This window comes from Caloenas nicobarica, chromosome 4 (genome assembly GCF_036013445.1).
Source record: "Caloenas nicobarica isolate bCalNic1 chromosome 4, bCalNic1.hap1, whole genome shotgun sequence".
Lineage (NCBI taxonomy): Eukaryota > Metazoa > Chordata > Aves > Columbiformes > Columbidae > Caloenas > Caloenas nicobarica.
In genome coordinates, this window is record NC_088248.1 from 12,144,399 (window position 1) to 12,168,826 (window position 24,428).

Sequence of the window (24,428 nt, forward strand, 5' to 3'; positions counted from 1 at the left end):
AATAAGAAGTGGCCTAATTTACAGTGTCATAAAGGTTTGCAGCTTCTTCAAGGTGAGCAGTTAAACCTTGACATCATTGAGCTTTCTAGTGAAAGGCCCAAGTTCTTGACTGTTAAGTTGAAAAGGAAACTACAGTTGGTGTAAATCAAACCCATAGGAGGTGCAATGGAAGTAACAAGTCCAGTGTGGAGGCACACGTTCCTCTTCTATCCCACGTGGCAAAGAAGAGGCGGCAGAACACCGATACAATCTCATCAACTGCAACAGAATCTCTTTAGGATGAGCTATGGCACCATCTACAGGTGATACTGCTGTCCAAACCACTCTTCCCAATTTCCCACTCTCTGGAATAGGAATCTGAAAAAAAACCACAAAAGCATTGCTGTAGTTTTGGTTCTAGGTATTTGCCAGCTTTGCTGGTCTGTCTGCTTGAGTCCTGCATTCATCTGTGCTTTTGACATTCAGCTGAGTATGTTCAGTGCAGTGTAAATAGCTCAATCAGGCTGCTCTCCTTAGAATTGCTCTCCCTGGGCTCCTCACCCTGGGCTGATGAGACATGCACTGCTCTGGTTGTTGTCCCACACTTGCTTCCCCTCTACCTCCTTAGCCCAGGTCCTTGGGTCCCGCCTGAAATCTAGCTGTGCTATACATAAATCCTGACTGTGTGTCTGGAATTTCAAAAGCTCCTATAGGTGGAGGGCAATAGTCCTTTCAGATTTTCTAAGAAGAGCTGCTCTCAACACAGGTTTATCACAAGCCACCCCAAGTACGTGATCCAGTAAGAACAGTGAAGAAATCCCTGAGGCTTTCAGGTTATGACCCTGATTCCTTTTCTTCTTTTTATAGTATATGATGGGAGTATTACCCAGAAGGACACTTGTGCTGCAAGAACTTTTGGATATATTGTATCAGCAACCTCTGTTTCCTCTGGATGAGTTCTCCCTGTGTTTGTGCTCTTTCTTCTTCAAAGCTTTGCCTCCAGGTTTCATGCAAATGTCACGGTAACCTGGGACTGGCAGGACACAGTTGCTCTCATTTGATGCATGAAGGGCACAGAGGGTGTTTGCACCTGCACTGCCCCTGAGAACCTAAAAATGGTGTTTCTGTGCCTTGTCCCACTTTTGCAGGCCCTTGCGCTTACAGCTCTGCATGGCAGCTCCCCACCCCCAGTCCCTCGCTCCCTAACCACCCTGCTCGGGTGCCGCTGGACACGGCTTGCTGCCTCCTCCCGCTGGCCCTGCAGCCTGCCAGGTGCAGTTGTCTCCATGCTTTACAGCACCTTGACCACGTTTGAGATCCTTTCCTCAGCGGCTGTGACCAGCTGCCTGCCTACACGTCAGGTGTGCTGTGTGGCCCACGAGTCCTCACTTGGGTCTACTCGGTCCCTCAGGCAGGACCTGCTGTCTGGGCACGGGAACCACTGCACTTGGAAGCCACCGGAAGGGAGAGACAATGGCCTGTTTCCTCCTAGCAAAGCCCCCAAGGCATTCACAAGAGAGGCAGGAAAGGCTTTTTTTTTAATTCTGAAAGGCTTTTTCTCCATCACAGACCTCTGTTGTGGTGCGGCATCTGCCTTGCACCAGGAGAGATGAGGAGAGGGACACATCACGGCCCGAGAACATCTTCTAGACGTGGCCACGCAAGCTGCTGGGGGCAGCAGTTAGATCCAGGGGCCACAGCCCTTTCCAGGCCACTCACGACAGGGATAAGGCTGAACTTGGTGTCTTTTAAGTGTGGAGGAGCGGCAGAGAAGGGAACGTGCTTAAGACCTGCGCTGTTGTTCCACAAAGCTGCGGAGCCCGAAGCAAAACCTCCAGCCCGGCCGCGGTGCCAGCTGCCTGTCGGCTCCGCAGCAGCGTTTCTGCCCGGACCAGCGGCCGTTCGGCCCCACAGCGCGGGCAATGGCTGCTGCACGGGCTGGAAGAGCTGAGGGGACTTGCGGACACCGCCTTTTGCTTTTTATTTGTTTATTTTTTATTTTATTCCACTGCCCCGGCATTCTTCGGGACGTCTGAAGCAAGGCGGAGGAGGCGCCTGGTTTCAAGGTGCTCTCTGCTGGGGGTACGGGCCTCGCTTTCCGGGCTGTCAGAACGGCCATCTCCTCACAAACCCTTCCCGCAGATACAACACGGCCCGGACAACGGACTCGAGCTTCCGCTGCCCGGTCAGACGCCCCCGCGCGCAGGGCGGTAAGGACGAGGAGGAGCTGACACCTGCCCCGCCCCGCCCGGCCGAGCGCCCCGCGCATGCGCCGCAGCGGCACGGGCCTCGGGGCGCGATGGCGGAAGAAGAGTGAGTGGCGCTGGGCAGCGGCCGCGGATCCGCTGCCATCTGGGGGGACCGCGGCGCTGGGGCGGCGGGCGGGGAGTGTCGAGGGGTCGGGCGGGGCAGTGGGGCGGGCTGGGGTGCCGTGTGGTGCCGCTGGATGTGACCGGCTTCTCCCGCCCCGCAGGCCGAGGCGGCGGATCCCGCTGGTGCCGGAGAACTTGCTGAAGAAGAGGAAGGCCTACCAGGCCATCAAGGCCAGCCAAGCCAAGCAGGCGCTCCTCAGCAAGCGGAAGGTAGGGGGTGCCCCGGGAGGTGTACACCCCGGGCGGCTCCGCGGCGCGGCCGCCCCTGTGCGGGCCTGTGCTGCGCGGAGGGAACCGTGATCCGTGCAGCCGTACAAACGGCCCGAGCGACCGGCTGCCTCTGCGGGGGGGATGCCGAGCTCCTGGGCTGGGCCAAGGGAGGCAGCTGTTTGCTGAGGTGCTGTATGGGTGCTGTGATGGGCCTGTGGATCATCTGTGAGGGCGAGCCCGAGTTCATTGCTTCACTTGATGAGCACGTTACCTTAATGTCTTTGAGCCCTGTAGAGAGGACTAAGCCTTTTGGGCTGTTACACCAAAGCACAAATTTATTGAAGGCTCTGAGTTGTTCGTCTTCTGTTAGTGATTACCAATGGGGGGGTGTGTGTATCACACGTAAAATGCAACGCTGTCAAATTGTTTGTGTTACCATGGGACTGCCCTGTCTGAAACCAATTCACCTTTGCGTTGTAAGCCCTCGTGGAGATGGTCTGCTTTTCTGAGGGTGTGTTTAGAGTTAGGTATGTATCATTAGCTAAATAAATCTGTTAGAGCATAGGCAGGTCATTGTGAAGCCTTTTTGCACGTGTAAGGTGGCTCGTGTTGCTAGTGCGGAGACCCCCTGTGCACCCACTGCGTGTGGTTTCCAGATGGGCAAAGTGCAGCAAACCTTTCGATTTCAGACCTTGAGGCCTGTTCTGCTGGATCTCAGCTAATGTAGCAGGTGCCTACGTTCCCAGTAAATATTTCTGTGGAGTTGGTGGGATCATGTGCAAAACTCCTGCCATTTTTGTTAGATACTGTGTTTATGTTTTTAAATATATGAATGGCTTGCTATATTTCCTAAATGGAAGCATAAACAATAATCTTAAATCACTAAAAACCTTTTAAGATTCTCAGTAGAAAAATTACCCTAGTGGTGAGATTTTGATCAAGTCTACCTGCTCTGAAAATTCAAACCAATTTCATGGGTGATTTATAAGGTGAAATAGAAGACCTATAACATTAAATTATTTATTTTTAACATAGTCTAATAATTTAGCTGGTAGTTATTTACAATAGTATTGGGTAACTGCCATGCACATTCAGCTCCTATCCATATGAGAAAGGAATATGATTTAGGGTATGTACCTGTTCCTGAGCTAAGCATAGGCATTTAAACATCTTTTTAACTCAAAAAAATGCTCTACATTCTCCGTTAATTCTGAAAATATTTTTTAAAGTAGTCTAGATTTTCTGTGTTTAAATCAGTAATACTTAATAGTTGTTTGAATGCTCGGGGTTTTGTTCGTGTGTGCTCCTTTATAGGAAAGGACTTTAAATCCAGTTATTTTTTGTTGAGTGGTAATTCTAAGTCCCACTAGGCTACTGCTGTAGCATCCTTTTTACCCAGATACATACGATGTCCCTGGCTTTCCCAGTGACTGGCTGAGCTGTGTATGTAGTTGTGCAGATCTGTGTGTCTGTGACTGTAAATTATTCCATTTGATTTCTCCTGTGCCTAGAAGTATCATGGGTCATCTTCTGTTTTTCCTAACTTATTTTTGTTCTGGGGAAAAACTGTTCACTGTTCATAAATTATAGCTAACTGCTTGAAGTTTGTAAATTCGTATGTCGTCCCTCAGTTCTGTCTCTTTTGGGCTTAGGCGATCAAATTTATTTTCTTCTTACTGCCTCCAAAATTGAAAGAGCATAGTTCATCAAGTTCTGAATTTCATTTCACCTTGAGATGCAAACCTCAAAGACTGTTGGGCGATAATTTCTTATCCTTTTGTCTTTAGCAACAGAAGGGGAAACAAATCCAGTTTAAACGCCTTGAGGCTTTTGTTCGAGATTCATGGCGCAAACACCGAGATGACGTCCGTCTGAGGCGCATGGAGCAGAGACCTGGGCAGACAGTTGTACCTCAGGAGCACAAACTGGCCTTTGTTGTGCGGATTGCAGAGTAAGAAACTTTTGTTACTCCTTGCCTTTGTTACTGCTGCTGTTTGTAGCTGTCATACCATTTCAAAGCAAAGAAAGTGTGATCAACCCAGACATCTCTCTTTGCGGATAATCTGAGGCCTTTTGTTGCTGTATTAGAGAAGTGTGGCTACTGTTATAGTACCTTTTTTTTCTGACTCAGTATTAAAGGAGTGAGCCGGAGAGTAAAAAGAGTGATTGATTTGCTGCGGCTGAGAAAAAATTTCACTGGAACATTTGTTAAACTGACACCATTATCACTGAAGATGCTGCGGATTGTGGAACCTTATGTGGCGTGGGGGTAAGTACCAGTCCCAAGACTTGATAGTAGTTTGTATCTAAATATAGCTTTTTGATTCTCCGTCTGGTATCACAGATCCATAGGTGGCTTTTCTAATAACGATCAAAACTTTGTGCATTTTATATCTAAAGCTTGTTACTGTCCCTTTTCTCATAGTTCTAAACATAACTTCGTTACTTTCCCACCTCTACAAAGAAGTAGAGCGGGACTTCTGCTGCATCTTGTCTCTCTGTTACAGAATCTGATTTTTCTTTTTTACAGACACCCTAATCTGAAATCTGTACGAGAGCTCATCCTGAAACGGGGCCAAGCCAAAATTAAGAAGAAGAGAGTGCCTCTGACAGACAATATACTGATAGAGGAACATTTAGGTGAGGAAAAGGAGGCAAGAGTGAAGTGAATCAAGAAAAGAGGCGGACGTTGAGAGTTTGCAGTCTGAGCTAAGAAAGAGGGGAGGGAGGAAAAACCTTGCAAGAATTGTATACGGAGGACTGGCAATTCTAGAGTAGTGTGAGGAAAGATAATACAGCTGGACCTCTCATGTCTGTTGTTTGTGGAGGATGTTTTGTTGGTGGGTTGTGGGTTTTTTTTTTTTAATTACTATTGATCTATTTATAACTTTTTTCCTGCAGGGAGCTGTGGTATTATTTGCCTGGAAGACCTTATTCATGAAATCTATTCAGCTGGGAAATATTTCAAAAAAGTCACAAAGTTTCTATGGCCATTCCATCTGTCTGTGGCTCGCCATGCTTCACGTAACAAAGTGGGTTTCCTCAAGGAAATGGGTAAGCCCGGCTGCAGAGGTGAAGCAATCAACCAGCTTATACGCCAGCTGAACTAGTCAGGTGAGGAATGCCTGTTGTGTGACTTCTGCATCTTACCTGGTTCCCTGATAACTATACTGCCATCAGAGATGTGGGGACTCCTTTGTTTTGGATTCATCACTTCAGAAATGACCCTCAAGGGAGAGGAAAGTAATGAAGAGCTTGGGTCCCATTAGACATCAGCAAATCCTATTGGACACCTCCATAAAGGCTTGACTTCTGCGAGATTGCATTGAAGTGACTTGTGGGGTTTGTTTGGGTTTTTAACTTCTTTCTTTCTGTTGTGCAGGGTCTTTTTGAAACTCTGGGCTTTATGACCTGTTCCTATCACACATACTTTTCATGGACATGGACTCTATTAACTGATATAATATGTCTCTTGACTGCTGGTACCTTTATAACAGAAGAAAAAATATGTAGATGGTGATGGAGATGCACTTTGGGCTGGTCCTTGAAGATGATGATGCTAAATTGTATTTGGTACCAAAAAAAAAGTGACTTGAACTTTCTGGAGCAATCTGAATTCTGTACTGCCATAAAACAAGTTTTTTGTACTCATTACTGCTAGCTCTGTACCAGCCGCCCCCGATCTCATATTTGGTATAAAGCAGTGGTTGTCGTGTCCTGATTGAAATTTCTGTTACAGCTGACTTGTACTCAGTGCTTTGATCCAGCCTTCCGCTGGGGAAGTGCTTGAAGTTGTGCTCCTTGAAGTGCACCTCGTCCTACGTGTGAAGGGCCAGTGCAGTCATCTGTTTAAGAATATTGCTGGCAGGCAAAGACCACTGTAGTTACTCTTCTTACTGCAGTGCAAGCCCTGGTCATGAATAACATGAAATTTTTTGCAAGCCCTGGTAGCGAAAAACATGAGATTTTTTTGAAGTACCTGGATTGTATTTATTTTAAAAAGCCATGATTCTGTGCTCCTCAATTACAAAAGGCTGTCTCTTCAATTCTGCGAGGTTGGGACTGCTGAAGAGACCTGTTTCCTAGTAGGAAAGCCCATAAACTTTGTTATACAGTGATAGAGTATGTGTGATCAATGTTTTTTAAATAAACTATTTTTGAAGTTAAACTTTTGTACCACTCTTCCTGTTATCTCTCTCTAGAACTACAGTGGGAAAAGTTAGTATTAATTTTAAATCCCAAACTGCTTCTAGTATTTAACAAATATGGAAGGTCACTGTGACTGTTTATACTGTTACTTGAAGACTTAAGTGGGAGCAAACTATTAATCCATGAATGGATTCCATCTTGACTCCACCACTCTTGTTTTTGAGATTTAAAGGAAACCGTTAAAGCCACAATACTGAGGGTTGAGTGTTTTGTGGTTTGGTCGTGTTTTTAAGTAGGGGATGCCTTCAGGGCTGCATTACTTCTATGAATTATTAAACGAAGATGTAGTTCATGAAAACATCTAAAATACAAAGTAGTAGAGACTCTGAATTAGAGAACACTATACAATTTCAAGCTTTATTCTGTAAAACAAGAATAAAAACATACAAAATGCTTGACAGACACTGGAGACATACACTTAGACACCACCATCAGCCGTCATTAATATACAAGGCTTCATATAATTTAAGATTTTCCTGATAAACAGCTGTTTTCATTGTAAAGAGGTACAAGTAACTTCAAAATTGATCTGTTGATCCATTTTAGGATTGTTTCTGGTAACAGAACAGCCCAGGCTTTTAACATGAAGAACTGGCAAACCAGAAGTGAGTTGTTTTTTTGTTGGGTTTTTTTGGTGCTAGAGAGAACTTAAGCCTGTTAGTAGAATGCAGTTTATGATAAAATACTAAATTACAGAATCTGAACACAATTCTAGCAATTAATCTTAGTTTTAGGCAGTTTTTCTAGTCAATGCGGTAGTTTATCACACATTGGGTCATGCAGTTAGGTAAGAATTCAACTATCATTACGAATACTTTATTTAGACTTCTTTAGAAACAATGCCAGCTTAGTCTAGTGTTATACCACATTATCTGTCATAGACAAACACTTCGCCCTTTTTCTGGATCGTACTTTGGCAAGAGCAACAGTAGTGATGTGCTCATGACTTAGCTGCACTATGGACAGAAACTATACAAGGTGACAGGGATATATACAAAAGCACCCCCATATCTTAGGGAAAAGAATCCTTTTTGTAAGCGACCGTACTGTTGACTTTGTGGATTGTAGTTGTGAAGGAACGAAGACAAACCTCTTCTGAATTGGCAATGAATTGTGGTCCTGACTCTTCCCACTTTTCTGGCACTGCCAAATCTTTGTCTGTGTATATCAGCAAATCAAAAGCACCTGGAAGCAAGTGCAAACAAGTTAGCAGTACCACATGCATAAGAAAACAGCGTGTTTGAAGATAAAGTACATCCTCTAGAACTTGTGACCTGTACCAAGGCTCTCAGAAATCACACATACTGCGAACAAAAATAGCAGTTAAAACATTAAAACAAGTCCCGGTTATATTCACATGCAGCCATTTTCGTTTTCTCCTTAAGCAAGTGTGATGTGATTAAGTAGTTTTTAAAACCTTAAAATGCTGTGGTTCTGAGCTCTATGTAATACTTCATATGAACTTAATGGTTGGTTATTAATACAAGCCGGTCCACAGCTAGTCACAAAATAATTATGAAAACTTTTATTCCTCAGAGTACACATATTAATTTCTTTAAGCTAGTTAAGCCACCTCGAGTTCTGTCCTTTTCACAAAGTAAGTATTTTGGGGAGAAAGTACCACTAGATCCTTTATTTAGAGTTGCTTTAAGTTCTTTAGTGAGAGCCAGAGCACAGTATTTACATTTGCATCTGTTTTTGCTGTTTGTTGTGCACTCGAAGTGTTTGATCTGACATGCTGTTTTCCATACTGTACACAATTGCAAGACACATCATCTCAGTCTAACAAAATGCTGTCTCAGAAATGTGATGGTATACGACATATCATGTAATAATTTAAAAGCCCCAGAAAATTAGCAGAAGATATTTTCTAAAGTGGAAAAGTTGTTCAGGTTTTCTGAAAGAAATATTTATTTCTTTGATAAAGTTGGCAATACTCACAGGCAGCTTCCAACAGTGGCAGAAAAGTTACTGTGGCAGTTATTTGTCTGATAACAGATCGAATTTCATCCTGAATAGCTTTCTGAGTTTTTTCTCGGGGTGCTCTGGAAAAATAAGAAAACTCTGTTAAGAAAGCAAGCTGCTATACTGGCATTTTTTAAATACAGTTCTCTCTATTAAGCTGCTGTTGGTCTGTTTATACGGTTTTGTATAGTAGGGACACTCTTATAAGCCTTAGGTAGACAGGCTTAGAAAAAGTGAAGTGATTGTCAGCTTCACTTTATTGTTTGTGGAGCTTCACTGTATTTTTGAGGGTTGTTACATTTATTCTCAGTCTGGAATGGATAACATTTTGGCATAACAATGAGAAAGCAGTTCTTAAGGACATGTACCTGCTACAGGTTTTTATATACTTCGCTGAAGATCAAGACTTGATTTTTAATCTGAGGCTTAAAAAAAACCAAACCAAAACAACAACAACAAAGCCCACCAAAACCAACCAAACAAAACCAAACACCTGAGGATCATGCATACTTCAATCATACAAGTGGTTTCCAAACAAACTGAAGGAATAGCGGTGAGAAAGGTAGTAGGATTGGCAAGATTTGAAGATGCATCTTCCGTGCTCATGCTAAGAGAAGGCTATCTCAGCTGCTCTGAGGAAACCAGGCCGTGCTGATGCACACGGCCTTTATCTTGTGCCTGCACAGCTCCCAGGTGTAGGGAAGAGTAGGTGCAAGGGAACACTCACCTCTCATCCTTTGCAGTTCTGTCGCACTCTATGTCGAACTGCCACCGCTCCAGAACCTCGTTGTTCTCAATGCTGGAGATGGCCACCACCAGGCGCTGCACGCTGCACTTGTACAGCCACTCTGAAAAGAAGCCACAGCGGTTACTCGCAGCGCCGGGAGCTCAGCCCGAGCGGAGACACGACACGGAGAGCACGGCAGCCTCCCGCCGCGGGAAGAGACCCCGCCGGCCCCGCGCCCGCGCCCGCCACCTTTCATCTGCTCCACCACGTTGTTGAGGTAGTTCTGCAGCTCGGGGTCGGTGGTGATGAGGAGGGTGAGCCCGTACTTCTGGACGCGGGTGAAGGTCTCGGGAGGGTAGATGCCCCGCTGGTAGAGGATGCTGTTGATCCCATAGACTGCAACGCAAGCGAGAGACAGGGGATGTGTGCGTGAGGCGGCCGGGCCCCGCCGGCGGCCATGTCGACAAGCGGGCCGGCCCTGCGTCCTCCCCGGTCCCCCGGAGCCCCCGCAGCCTCTTACAGAAAAACTCGGCGACGATCTCGGCACTGCCCCGCAGGGTAATGCCCTGCTGGTCCCGGCCGAGCTGCTTGGCCATGAGGGAGTGTGGCGACGGGCTGCGCGACCACCGCTTCCCCGCCTCTTCCCCGCCGCCCGGTTCAAATGGAGCCCCGCCCCTCTGAACGCCCCGTTCCGGCCCGGCAACGGGCCCCGCGCGTGCGCGCTAGCGCGGCCACGCCCCCTCCCACCCGCGTGTGCGGGCTGGTGGGCAGCTGCGGGGCTGGTGCGCATGCGTGTGGCGCGCGGGGTGGCCGTTAGCGGCTGAGGGCTGGGCGGGGCGCGCAGCGGCTCCCGCCGTGTCTCCTGCAGCTGGTGGGTGCAGCTGCCTGTTGGAAATAAAAGGTTTTTCCGGTTAAACGTCTGATCTGCTGGAAGTGCCGCGGCACGGGCGGCCGCGCCGTCACCGGGGAGCGGGGCCGGGGAGAGCGGAGCCGGGCGTGCAGCGCGTCCTCCCCGTGGGAACCCTGGTGGCGGTGCGATCGCAGAGATGGCTTAGGTGCGTTCCTCTGTGTGAGGGCACTTTCGAACTTAGAAAGGGCGCTTTGCAGGTACGAACGAAATGAAGGAACAGGTTCCCCAGGGAGGTTGTGGAGTCTCCCTCTCTGCAGACATTCATAAACCCACCTGGACGCCTTCCTGTGTAACCTCATCTGGGTGTTCCTGCTCTGGCAGGGGATTGGACTAGATGATCTTTTGAGGTCCCTTCCAATCCCTAACATTCTGTGATTCTGTGAACCAAGTACCTGGTTTGTGGGTCATTTTTGGTAGTGTTCAGTATGTACATCATCACGTAGTAGGTGTCCAAAATAAAACCGATCTATTCTGCAAGTATAGGCAGCGGGAACCTGGGAAAGTGAGATGAAACAGGCACTTGCTCCTGAAATCCATAGAATATGGGTAACACAAACAGTAGTTAAGAGGCACAGAGAAAGGCAGGGAACGCACAAGCTCTGGACATACCCACTCCTGCTGCCAGGCTGCTGCAGCATGCGGCAAATGTGAGCTGGTTAAAGCACGAGTTTTCTGTACTTTTTTATTGTTTGGACTGTTGCGCTGTCACTCTGGGTTACTACTTGATGCTGGTAAGATTCCTGCTGTTCTCACTTTAGTGTACACTGTGTCTGGGGACTATAAATGAAGATCAATTTGTCTTGAGATAGTACCAATGCTATAAAATGCACAGATTGGCAAGATGCTATTTGGATTAGGAAATGTTGCATTAGTGACTTCCAGTTTTTTGGTTGGTGCTATAAACTTTTCTCCAACTCTAGTATTGAAGCTTAAGTTTTGACATTATCAACTGGAATAGCAAAAGCAATTAGGCCAAGACCGTGCTTTCTTGGACTCCTGTAGTGTAGGTTCTTTTCTAATTTTGTCAGTATTGTAGGATATGGTCTCCTCTCTGTTTATTATTTCAAACACTCAGTATCTAGTTTTGCGGAGAATTAGTGTGTGAATGTGCCTGTATTTCCATGCTAAGCTTCAAATGACGTTACAATGCCAGTTGTCTGCAGCCTGGAGAACCAAATACAGGTTGCACTGGACAGGAGTTACTGCTTTCTGGACAGGACTTTTGCTGACCCAATCACACAATGATGCCAAGCAGACAAACACCAGATGTGATCAGCCTACATTGGTTTTGCTTGGTAGGTTACCAAGCTCTGGATGCATATTCAAATGCTTTCCCATCTCTCCTGTGACACTGAAAGTATTTTGAAGGTTGCTGAAAAGTCCTCCAAGTAATTTGCAATTGCTCATACTTATTCAGAGCTTTTCAGAAAGCTGTTGCTCAGTAGAACAAACACAACCTGCTCGACATTTGTTTGTGTGAGATGAAGGAAAAACTGTGCACCATGCAGCTCTTTACAACCTTGGGTGTTGGGGTGAGGCACAGCATGGGTAGGGCTGGACAGACCTTACCCCTTATGGTTATACTACTTGTTCACAGATGGACCTAATGAAAATAACTACCCTTTTTTTAATCTCAACTTTGCTTGTATAGATCAGAAGAATCTCGCAACAGGCCTATCATTTGTCATTGTTGTACATAGAACATCGTTGCATTAAATGGGTCTCTAGATGTAGATTGGTGTAACAGAAGACATAGAATCAGAGAAAATATTGATATCATCTGATGAAATTCGTGCTTAATTACCAACTGTAATAAAGATTTTCTATTCTGGATCTTCTTTTAGAGGATTTTTTCCTCTTCACTGATTATGGTAGACTAAGCTACCTAACTTAGGCTCTAAAAAGCTGAATTGTGTGAGTTTTATCCTACTGGGGAAGTATCTATATCTGTGGAACTTCTGCTGGGTATTTTTGCTTCACATTTATCACTTTCTTGATCTATGCCTTGGGCTGCTGCGTTTATCTTGCGTCTCTCTGATTGCCGTACCTTGGTCACTATTCTCTCTTCTTCCCATTTTTCCTTCATAAAACTGAGCTTGTAGGTGACTTGTAGCATAACTGGAAAAATCTCTGTAGGAAGAATGTGAACAGTATTTAGAAAATACTTCTGTAAGAGTTATGAGTATCTGAAGACACAAGTTGGTAAAGGGAGAGACTGTTCAGTTTTGATCAGCTTAGCTTAAAAGATAATTTTACAGCATGCACTGGGCTGAGGAAGATTCCAGTAAATGAATCTCTGTGTCTTCTGCAGTAGAAGAGGAGCACATGTCGTTTGCTGCTTTTTTTTTTTTTAATGTGTTGCAGTTGGAGGCTGAGAGAGGAAGTCAGCATGCTGTGTAAGAATAACAGGTATTTTTATTTTCTCCTTAAATATGCATAAATTAATTCTAACCTTCTGCGTGTTTCCTCCATTCCCCAAACTCCTACCCTTGAACCTATCTGAAAATTATAAAGATAGATGCAAAATATGTAGCAATAGGGATGTGGAAACAGAAAGATAACTGGATGGGGACTCTCAAGGGCCTTTTTTTCTTAATCCTGATTTTTTTTCAGTGAATTTATAGTTTTGTGCAGACACTTGGGCAGAGTGCTCACTGGCTTGCAGTGAACAAACCAGCTACTCTGAGAGTGGGAGGTAAGTGGCAGTAACTAATGGCAATTAGCAGAGGTCTGGACAGCTACGTGTCCCTGAAGACATGAGCTGTTTTGAGGGTTGTGTCTTCACAGAGCGAAGCTGATTGTCACTCTACAGAATATGACAATTTCCATCCCTGTACCAAAGACGAAATGAAAAGAGAGAGGGGCTTGTTTTTAACAGCAAGGGATACTTTCCACCTTTTTGTTGCAGCTCCCAGGTAATCTAATAGCCCTTTTGCCTTCTTCCCTCGCATTTCCTGTGCATCACTCTGATTCTCCTGAGGGTTTTGGAATGCTGACCATCACTGTAGTTGCCAGTACCCAAAATTTACAGCAGATATTGAGCTCATTCGTGTTCTGCTGGTCAGACTTTCTGCTCCCTCCCTTCCTCAGCCCAGCTTGTGGTGTTTGTGGATCACATGTTGAGCGGGGCAGTTCTCATTTGTCTGAGCTTCTATGATTTTTGGTGAAACTGATACTTTTCCTCTACCAGTTGCTTAGTTTCTGTGCTATAGGAGTGGGTGACATTTGGGTGGTTCCCAGGAACAGCTTTTCCTGGACACAGTGTAGGCCACCAGCACAGCCAGGTACAATTGTTGTTTCTTTAAGTGTTATTGTTAAATCTTCTAAATCCTTAAATCACTTGTTGCATGTGAACTGCTTTACCGCCTTCCATTGTGTCTTCATGTCTTTCATCGAGGATTCCTGTGGTGATTTATTATTATATGGAATTAACTCTAGAATGAATGTAAAATACTTCAACGGATATTTTATTACCAAGCTCGGTTTCTTTTTTGTTGTTGTTGGTCAAGTTTGTTTTCAATGGTCTTCATAGCATTGAAATGTGCAGGGTAGGTACAGGTACTTCATGTCAGCTGTCAAAATAACTATTAATATAAGATTTATTTTCAAGTTGGTTAATGCTAACATAAACCATGGAATATTGTTACAAGTATCGATTCTTTCACCAACAGCAATGAAAGAGCAGCACAGCTCTTGTATTGAATTTTCAGTATTCATTAAAATAAATTGACTTCCAAATGAGTCAGTATGGGCTGATAAGATGCACTAGAACTTCTGTGATAAGTATACTTCTCAAAGGGACTTCCTCGCTTTGGTTTTGAACACTGTTTAAAACTTCTAAGAAATGCTTTTAATTTTAATGTTATCTGTGGTACTGAATGTATTTTAAAGCTAGACTTATTCAGGCGACTACTTCTAGAAAAATAGAGGGATTTTATGTTTTCTTATTTAAGACAATGGAAGAACACAATTTAGCTTTGAAATAGATACTGGCCACCTTGTACAGGGAAGTAATTTTTGTGTATTTTGAGAGTTTTGAAAGCTACTTCTGTGTAACGACTCTCTGACTCTCTCCACTCCCCCTTCTCCCTGTTGTGGGGTTTTTTTTGTTGTGTGGGTTTGTTTGTTTGTTTGTTTGTTTGTTTTGTCCCCCCCCCCCCTCCTCCAAAGACCTGACGTTTGTCTGAAGGAAATAATGTAGGGTTTTGTGATGGTTTTACCTCTCAACTTCCAGCAGATGGCACCAGGCACATAGGTTATCGGCATCATTTCAGTTTGAAGTACAGCAAGTTTATTTTACTGTTATGTGCTTTAGTTTAGACAAGTTGTAGATGCATTTCTTTTGCTAATTTTAAAAAACTGTTGCAGAATTAAAGAAATATTTAACTTGTTGCCTATTTTTGATGTTTACCTTTGGTTGCTGTTGCACTGAAGACAAATTAACTGATGAACAATTATTTTTAAATGTTTCAAGAGAAGACAGGAATCCTGTTTCAGAATCAGAGAGAGCAGAACTTGGATGAGCTTTCTGTGCCTTGAAAATGTCATAGTCCTTGATGACATCATGTTACAGTGGAAAGAGCTAATGTGAAATCCACTGAATTCAGCTATTTGCTCCTTCATCCCTTTTACTACTTAATCCCCCCACCTGAAGGTTGATAATTTGAAAGGTCAATACTAATCCAGGTCATGTTAGCTCTTGTCATGTCTGACATGTTCATATTTCTAAATTAATGGAAAACTAAGGAGTGTTCAGGTAGTTTAGACTTACTGAGCTAGATAGTTAAAAATACCTTATCTGAAAATCTGGGCAATACTTGTTTACTAATATTGATAGCTTAAAAGCAATTAAAGAGTATGTCTTTGCACAAGAACATCATTGAGCTAGATATGGGAGCTATCAGGTACAAAACAATATACAGCATATATGGTTCTACTTAAAGCGTAAACAGGCTCCTCTCAGTTCATCACATAGATCACACGGAAAGTGAAATGTCCTAATTATTATAATGTCACTCATCAAATAATAAGTACTTACATGTTTCTTAGAGTTTAGTCGTTTATCCATTTTCAGTCTGACTGCCACTTAGGAAACCAGGGAAGACTATTTTGGGTCCTAATCACCCTTTAAAAAGTCACTTAAAGGCGGACACTGGGACCATTTGCAAAGTATCTAGGAAAACAAGTGAAGAAAGGGTTTTCTAGAACAATTTGAATAAAATCGCTTTATTTTCTCTTCATTTTCTAATTCATTAATGAGCCCAGAAAGACCTGCTATTCACTGCTTGTTGTTAGTCAGCACTGGTAACATTTTTAGGAGAAAAACTCAAGAAGATTAGAAAACAACATCTGAAAGTTCTCGCTAGTTATCTGTGTCTCCTGCATATGGGATGGCCTCATCCAAATCTCGTGATCTGTGGTTGTTAGGACTGTTAAAATGGAAACCAGATGGCTTGGTAATGTGAGTAGCAGTTTGATGCTAAGTGTTCTTTAAAATCTCCCCTCCTGGAAATCTGATTTGAGTGAAAACATGGCATTATTGCTCAAGGTAAGGTGTTCCTTGGTTGTAATCTGGCAGTTAGTGGATAGGCAGACCAAGAGTAGATGCTTACTCTAAGGTTCAGGTCACGCCTGCTACTGAGAAAAATTTTGGAATTTCTTTAAGCCTTTAAAGATGTTAGTGAAAAAGTCCATGGATGTGGACTTATGTGTAATGAAGCAGCAACCTAAGCAGTGATCTGATGTTTGTCAAAGATAGCAAAAAAATCATAAATATTAATCAATATTTTTCTTTAAATGCGGTGTTACTGCAGTTGTTGCAGACATGCAATATAACCTGCTAAAACAGGAGAGAAAGGTTATGCAGACCTTCTGCTTGGTGAGAAGAAATTGCTGGGTTTTTAATGTTTTTTTATCAGTTTTTCAAATGGGTAAACTGATTATTACCCAGTTACATCAAGGGGTGGCGTCATTGCTTTGCTGTGCTCTTTGCTTAAGCTACGTATTGGTCCAGGGTTTCTTTTCCCATTCCAAGCTCCACAAGTGCCATGCAGTGTGGCTGTACAGTGTTTTGCAGGGTGACACAGCCCCGTGTTGCTACCGCATTTGGGAGGCAGCATTTGGTTTCATTTCCATCCTTGCTTGCCGGGGACTGTGTATGAACTTGGGCTAATCAGTTTAGATCTAAGTTTCCAATAAAAGATTTAGAAGTCTTGGAAGCTTAGGTACATTTCTGCAACTTCTACCTTGCTCACTGCCATCCTTTTATTTTAAGAACAGAGAGATTCTGCTTTTTTTTTTTTTCCCCTAGAGGAGATGTGCCACCGATAACACTTATTTAATACTACGATATCAGAACAGTCATCTGGCATTGGGAAGACTGAGGCTCGATAACTTTAGCATCCAGGAGATATTCAAACCCTCATCTCCCATGCCCAAAGAAGTGCTCTTGTCATCAAGCTTTAGGCTGGTTTGGCTGGGCAACATTCTTTATCCTGTCTGTTGAAACCGTGCCACAGAACAGAAGGGAATTCAAAATCCATTTGAAGGGACAGAAGGGAAAAGGAAGAGATAGAGTTTTAATGGTCTGACCTGGCAAAGAGAGTCCAGAACTGCAGTCCAGCTGCCAAGTTATTTTGTGTTTCACATACTTTGTTTTCCATATAGTTTCGCTTAGCATAAGCTTTTTAGTACTAGTAAAATCTAAACATACTGAGAGCTCCTGCTCTGAATTAAACTCATGTCAGACAATACCTTTTAATGTTTCTTTTTAATGACTGACGCATTTGTTTACATGACATTTTCATTGTAAACAATGTCAAAAACCCACCAAACAATATTAGTGGGAAACAATAATAAAGACATGCTGCCTTAGTGATGATGGTAAAATTTAGGAGTACGTCTCCTGTTGTTATTACCTAAACGATCTCCTAAAATGCTGCAGGATGATTCACTGTATCTGCTTGCTGCCTGTGCTAGTTTGCCGAGTAAACTGTCACGCATTCTGTGTTCTCTTCAATGTGCACAAAGTTGCATGGAGCTCTTTCCACTCCACAGCATGCCCAGATTGCTGAACCCTCTCTGCCAGCAGCTTTATCTCGCTGTGAGTCGCTGTCTCCAGTTCCTGCCACATGCGCGTTTTGCATTACACTGATGATGTTTAGATTTCATCTCCGTAGCAGCCTTAACCTTGCTCTGTCCTTGGGCACATTTTGGCCAACCAAGTTGCACATGAGTTTGGAAGTCATAATGATCTATGCTGACCTGCTGGTTTTTGCACATAAACCCTTGCTGATTTTGCATTATATTTACCAAGCAAATGGCACCGTCATTCAAAAGAGGGAGAAAGAGTCTAGCTAAGTTCTCTGCAGACAGTAGAGGACGTGTACATGGTTACTGCATCCCCAGTGACAGCTACGCTGATATTTCATAAGAAAACACGAAAAAACCAGTGATAGTAAAAAAAAAAAAAAAGGACGTAGACTTAGACAAAAACCCAGACGAAAGAAGGAGTAGCAGAAATATTCTCCAATATTAAACAGGATGCCGTAGAGCCAAAGAACACTACCTAACAGTGGGTAAATGTAGTAAGCAAAAGCTTTATGTAACACCTTTAAACATGCAGTAAACAAAAATAATATGACAGAGATGACTCCATGTGGGTGCATTTGTAGGAGTAAGTAAGAAACTAGAGCTCAGGAAGCACAGGGTTTACTCTCACATTCTCATTTACCCAGGCCTTGCTGTGTCATGTTACCTCTTCTTTACCCCTGGCCCCATTCTTCAACTTCACCTGCCTCAAGATGGGACTGCAGTAGTCATGGTACCATAAATAACAGGTTTGTAAAACATTCTGTGAAGTTTGTCTGGGCACTGCTCATCAGCCACCTCCACTTGAGAGAGTTGTTTTGACGAGTGTAGTTAGTATAAGCTGAACTTTACAACTGCTGAGCACAACCAGAACTGGAACGTGATTTACTTTAAATTTGCATGGAGAAATCACAAATGAGAATCTATTGGCTGCACAGTATTATGAGACTTCTTGAAGATTTAGGCAAACCATTTAGATATTAAGAAGGACCCCATTTCTTGAGATGATGAATTGTGATTAAGCCTGATTTAGCTGACTTTCAGTATGTTAAAAGCTCATAAAAATCAATTGTATGTACTTCACTAGATACAGAGCAGCTCATGTCCAAGCTGTGACAAGGGAATAACTTGTGTTTGTGTGCAGATGGCAATGGTTGCCTTTGCAAACCTTCTGAGAAAGCAGTGACACACTTTTCACCTTCACAATTCAATTCTTGTTGTGATTTTAAAAGCATTTTGGAAAACTCGCTTAAGTTCTAATTCACAAACAGCTCCTGACCCATGTATTAATGAATAATAACTATAAGTTACTATGGCCAGATTTGATAAAAGCTAGCATGTATTGGTCTGAAACAAAATACTGACTACAAAATGTAGTGCTATCTCAATTTTTCTTTATACAGAGTATTTCTATTGTGTTAAATAACTCTTGGTGTTTCTTAAAACAGGCAATATCGGTTTAAATAGTTTTCCTTTTTTTTTTTTTCTTTTTTTTTCTTTTTTTTTTTAAAAAAAAATAATTTTGCTGGCATTTCATCCTTACCCAATCTTGTTACGACCCTTTCCCACTGCCTCTTCTTTTTCCGTTTGCAACTTTATTCTATTTGAGTGGAGGGGAAGGACATAGTCTGGGAGTGTGGCATGAGAGCTGCATGTCTCCCTTATTTCCTTGTGATATTTGTAATATGGAGTTATCTGTATCTTTAACTACATTAAGGTGAGATTTTATGGAGCCAGTCTTTTCTTGTATTTGGTAAAGGTGCTGTTATTCATATGCTTGAGGAATTGAATCGAGAATGAATTTTCTTATATTTAGTTTACCATATCATTTAATGGAGCACTAGAAATGAAGTTTATATTAGAAATAGGACTGCCCTTTATGACTGGGCTTATGTTTGTGAAGCAGAATTATTATTCTAAGAAAAAAGTGTTCCTTCCCCGTCAAACCTCCATTCTGTTTGACACACTCACTGTTCGTTCTCTGAGAATCTAGAAAGAATTTTTAGAGATTTATGGACTGCTGTTGCTAATATTTCCATGATCCTGTTAAAAGTGAATGTTTTTTTCCTCAGTGGCCAATTTTTGTGTTTAAATAAGCAAAATGTCAATTAAACTAAAATCAGGTCTAAATCACCTATATATTAAAATTGGCACAGCTTGCTGGCAGATTTTATAAATCATCTGAATCTCTTTATATCTGAGGAAAATGAAAAACAAAGATCTGAACAATGGAAGGAACCAGGAAAGGTGTAAATTTACATAGTGTGTGGCAGTGAAATATATTCACAAGTAAGTTGAGTCTGAAATATTCCTCATTTGTTTTTACTGTGTTTTATACTTTTGTAAGATTCTATCTCAGACATGGCTTTATATTTATAAATGTATATAAAACTTGCTCTAGGGATTTGGTTTCCTTTTTCTGTGCTTTTTGCAAGTAATAACACGTGTTATTTCTAGCACTTTGAAGGAGAATACTGAACCACGGAAAGGTTGGGGTTAGAAGGGACCTCTGGAGGTCATCTTGTCCAACCTCCCAGCTTAAGCAGGGCCACCTAGAGCAGATTTCCCAAGACCATGTCTAGATGGCTTTTGAATATCTCCAAGGATGGAGATCTTCTGTAGGCTGAACAGTCCCAGTTCTCTCAGTCTTTCCGCATATGAGAGATGCTCCTGTCCCCCAGTCACCTTAGTGGCCTTTCACTGGACTTGGTCCAGTAACTCCATCTCTCTCTTGCACTGGGGAGCCCAAAATTGGACACAGTATTCCAGATGTGGCCTCACTAGTGCTAAGCAGAGGGGAAACATCACCTCCCTCGACCTGCTGGCAACACTCCTCCTAGTGCAGCTCAGGATGCTGTTGGACTTCTTTGTGGCAAGGGCACGTTGCTGCCTCACGTTCAACCTGGTGGCCAGGTCCTTTGCTGCGAAGCTGCTTAGTAACTAGTCAGCCCCCAGCATGTCCTCAGGGTGCGTGGGAGTTATATTGTGCTTCTCCAAGTGCAGGACTTTGCACATCCCCTTGCTGAACTTAATGAGATTCCAGTCAGCCCATTTCTCCAGCCAGTCAAAGTCTCTCTGATGCCAGCATGGCCCTCTGGTGTATCATCCTCTCCTCCCAGTTTTGTGTCATCAGCAGGCTTGCTGAGGGTGTGCTCTCTCCCATCATCCAGGGCATTGATGAAAGTGTTACAGTAAAGCTCTAGAGAAAGTGCTTTATAGAACAGCTTTTTCTCTAGGGAGGAAGCCTCAAAATCCTAGTAAATAATTGAGTCTCTTTAATTTGATGTCTCCTCTTTTCTGCAAGCATTTCAGTTTCTTTCGGCATTGTGTACCATAGGTGTCTTATGGGCTTTGGGCACAAAGGTTCTCGAACTAAGGAATCTTCTATGTCTCTTGGCAGTGTTAAAGAGTTCACAGCCCCAGCCATCTTGGAGACCTGAGGTCTCTTAATTTTCTTCTGAGCTTTGGCAGAACAGGGGAAACCTCAGGGATGTGCAGAAGAGTTAAACGCAGCAGATGTATCTGTTTTACTTATTTCTACAGACAGGCTCAGTGACCTCTTCTCTGTCTGTGCCAGCACAGTGGTTCTGCCGCTTTCAGCACCTGGTGATGGGAAGGTCGGCAGCAAAGTCTGGCACCTTTGTAAAGTGAAGACATCTTTGGTTTCTTCTGGAAAACAGAACACCAAACAGAACTCCTCACCTGGTAGTGGCAAGAATCCTAACTGGTTTTATAATGGAGTGTGTGACTGGGTGTCTGATAGTGGTGTACTGGACTTGACCGTCTTCTGTCTCTAAGTCTCTCCTTTCTCCTGAACACTTGGGTAAGTTAATACAGCAAATATAACATTGCATGTGATTATTAAGGAGTGAAAGCCTCCAGCTCCAGGCATGATATGACAAACCCCACATCAGAATACCTTCAGGAATGATGCGTAATGTCTCATTTCTCCCCTATGGGAATGTTCAGCAAGGCAAGCTTAGTTGAACAATGAAACTGGTACAGTTACACCACATTTACATTCACTGAAATGGCAGCAGGCTTTGGCGCAATACCTATGAAGCTAGATGTCCCTCTGTAACTCACAAGAACCAAGAAGAATAGAGGATATTTGTAACATAATACTTCTCTTTTTAATAAGTTATCAGAACTGGACACTTTAGTAAATGTGTTTATTTTTCAATAAATTATGCTGGTTCTCATATAATTCCTGTTTCCAAACTATTGAAATAGCAGTTTTTTCTCAGTAAATGAGCCTAGCACATGGGCCTGCTTGTTTACAGTGAATGCTATAAAAGCTGCATTATGTATTTCTTGCAGAGAATAGTTTTTTCTTCCCCCTTTATGTTCAGCTGGTCTTAATGTACTTTATCCTAGAGGAGGGAACAGGAGTAGAGGTATTCAGGTAAGAGGAGCCTCAAGCTTAGTTTTTATTAATGCAGAGCAGAGTCTTACAGAATAAGTGTTGAGTCTGAAACATCGCTTCTCATAATGAATGTTAATGAAATCACCTATATGTACAGGGATAAGAGTCTAATTGTTTATTTTTTCCTGAATTACCGCTTGGTTTTGAAATTCACTTTAAAAATATTTCGGGGCAGTGCAAGCACTGTTTTGTGGAAAAAACATTGTTTCATGAGCCATTCTGAGTTATGTCCTATATTGAATTTCTATGACTCTTGATTATTCCCCTATATAAGCAGGCCCCAGCTTTCATTTGGTTGCTATATATTCCTTGAATTCCAGGTTGCTACATTTTATTTTTTTAATCCATGTTTACATGAAATTAGCACTTTTGAAGTGACAGTTTCATGAAAAATAATCTTGTTTCCATAAAATTACAAAAATTCATATCCACTGAGCATTTATTTGCACATTGGAATATGATATGTGGAATTGCACGCCACTTTCATTAAAGCACCAGCTGATCTTGCCATTGCTAACCAAAGACTAAAGTTGAAAGTTAAGTCATGATTAGCAGTAATTTGGGTCTGCATTTAATAGAAATAGTTATAACTGACAGTTATTAAAAAAACGTAATTCCATGAGTGTGCGAGGGAGGTCAGCACTGTCTAGTAAATGCTGTGAGGCTTGTATTTCTAGAACCCTTAGGGAGTATTTGATGTTGGTATTATTAAAACAGAGGTCATACAATTGAAGTGTTTGATTCTGGCTTCAGAGTGCAGTCAAAGGGAAGTACAATATTGTAATGCACAGACATAATCAATAGTCTGAGTTTGTTCTTATGTCTGTAAAAAGTTACAGGAAATTTTGTCTGTCAGGAGGTACTTCATCAAGGAGGGTGTGAGGGTAATCAGAAGATTATGAATTTCTAATACAAATGTTTGTAGAAATGTCTGGATTTATCCAGATATTCTAAACAGAATAAAACCATTATTTTTGTTCTATAAGAAGTTCTACTTATGTTATTCTTAACTTCTGATCTACATGAAGTTAAATTTAAGCACAGCGTTTGAGATGTGTACCTTTTGAAAAGTTTTTACTAGATAGATTGCAAGATAGATATTTTGTGCTCATCATTTCAAAGTTTACCGTGATCATACAAACCTATGTGGATTATGAAGTGTATTGTAAGCACATGAATGAAATTAATGGAAACTGTAGGAGCATTTTGGAGTATGAAGTCAGTGCTTCTGAGATAGTTTAAGACCAAGATATAGCTGAAAATTTTCTGGCTAGCTACGGTTTTGCCTGAAAATAGGATTAAGTGAAAATTTCAGTTAAAAAAAAAAAAAAAGAGATTTGAGATCGATGGCATCATGGCTTTTCAGTTCATTGAAATTTTTATTCAGGCTGTTTTTTGACAAAAATCTTTTAACTTTTTTTTTAAATTTAATCATTTGCTGTCCTGCTGTACGAATAGGAACAATAAGTAGGCACTAAATTGAAAACAGGGGTAGTTTCTTCACCAATGATTGAACAGAATTCAAGTGCATTCCAGCTGAGCATTGCAGAAATGCATCGTGTTTAAGAGCAGGAAAGGTAAAGTGTTGTGTACACTGCCCAGCCTTTTGGGCTGCCCAGGTTAGAAGGCGTTTGTCTGAGCAAAGACCTTCTCAGAGCTACTGGTGTTTCAGTTGGTGCGATACTGATGAAATGGACGTTTTGTCAGGGGAGTGAGGGGATTCAGAGGGGGTGAATTGTGGGAGTGCGACACACAAGGCTACACAAGAGCAAGAGCTGGGAGTTTTTATGTGGCACTTAAGAAATACAGAATAATTTGCTTTTTGCTAATCCCATACAGGTGACTGTATTAGCACAAGGACACTATTAACATCTTATGATGGCATACCTTCTGTCCAGAATTTCACATGGCTCCCAGACTGTTTGGTTTCTTGCTAAAGTTCAGGAAAAAAAAAAGTATAAATGTATGAAAGTGTAAATGGCTAGTTTTTAATTATTATTGTCTTAAATTTTATTCTTTTTCTTTTATTTTGTTTTTGTACTGGCACTTTTTAAAAGAAAAAGAAGGACACTAAATTGAAGCTCATCAAAACATAACTTTAAGTAATCATTTTAATGTGAGGAAGGTGGAGAAAAAGCTAGAGTAAAATAAATCCTAGTGGTTGATGTCCTTTTATATTAGGAAAAAAAAAAGTTACCCATGTAAACTCTTGTCCGTGCACATTCTGGGCCCAAATAGCTGGGTTTTATGGAAGGGGGCAGGGCAGGGGGGAGGAGGGAAAACCTTTGATTCAGCTTGTTGTTCAGTATCAAAATAACTTGGGATCTGTGCTGCCTTTGCAAACCCTATTAGTATCATAGTGTGGTGTATAGCCTCTGCCAACGTGGAGTGAATAAAGCTGCGAGGTATCTGTGGTCATAAATATGCTGGGTGGTCCCAGCTCAGCACTAACCTCGTTCCGCAGGGTCCCGCTTCCTGCCAGTGTTACTCAAGTCTCGCTCCTTGCCCCGTCCAAGCTGCCTGCGGTGTGCGCGGCCTTTC

At 42.5% G+C, this 24,428-nt stretch overlaps 2 protein-coding genes across 3 annotated transcripts; one reads left to right on the forward strand and one right to left on the reverse strand.

Annotated features, from left to right (window-relative positions):
* Positions 1-2,229: 2,229 nt before the first annotated feature.
* On the forward strand, positions 2,230-6,693 carry RPL7L1 (ribosomal protein L7 like 1). Of its 2 annotated transcripts, XM_065634115.1 has the most exons (7): positions 2,230-2,292; positions 2,453-2,561; positions 4,349-4,512; positions 4,693-4,830; positions 5,092-5,201; positions 5,463-5,675; positions 5,944-6,693. In XM_065634115.1, the coding sequence occupies exons 1-6, from the start codon at positions 2,279-2,281 to the stop codon at positions 5,669-5,671; spliced, it is 744 nt and encodes a 247-aa protein (XP_065490187.1). In that variant the 5' UTR covers positions 2,230-2,278; the 3' UTR covers positions 5,672-5,675; positions 5,944-6,693. The 2 variants fall into 2 exon arrangements, with proteins under 2 accessions (XP_065490187.1, XP_065490186.1); XM_065634114.1 differs by having other exon boundaries at positions 5,463-6,693.
* Positions 6,694-7,782: 1,089 nt separating this feature from the next.
* Positions 7,783-10,064, reverse strand: MAD2L1 (mitotic arrest deficient 2 like 1). The gene is made up of 5 exons (XM_065634792.1): positions 9,983-10,064; positions 9,712-9,858; positions 9,463-9,583; positions 8,712-8,815; positions 7,783-7,955 (listed from the first exon to the last, which is right to left on the reverse strand). The coding sequence occupies exons 1-5, from the start codon at positions 10,056-10,058 to the stop codon at positions 7,783-7,785; spliced, it is 621 nt and encodes a 206-aa protein (XP_065490864.1). The 5' UTR covers positions 10,059-10,064.
* Between the last annotated feature and the right edge of the window lie 14,364 nt (positions 10,065-24,428).

Excerpts from the sequence above, each read along its gene's own strand:
- MAD2L1 (XM_065634792.1), bottom strand. The coding sequence starts at position 10,058 with ATGGCCAAGCAGCTCGGCCGGGACCAGCAGGGCATTACCCTGCGGGGC. Across the intron at positions 9,859-9,982 it reads GATCGTCGCCGAGTTTTTCT|TCTATGGGATCAACAGCATC; the intron begins GTAAGAGGCTGC and ends CTTGCGTTGCAG. Across the intron at positions 8,816-9,462 it reads AGAACTGCAAAGGATGAGAG|AGCACCCCGAGAAAAAACTC; the intron begins GTGAGTGTTCCC and ends TTATTTTTCCAG.
- RPL7L1 (XM_065634114.1), top strand. Across the intron at positions 4,831-5,091 it reads GAACCTTATGTGGCGTGGGG|ACACCCTAATCTGAAATCTG; the intron begins GTAAGTACCAGT and ends TCTTTTTTACAG. Across the intron at positions 5,202-5,462 it reads ACTGATAGAGGAACATTTAG|GGAGCTGTGGTATTATTTGC; the intron begins GTGAGGAAAAGG and ends TTTTTCCTGCAG.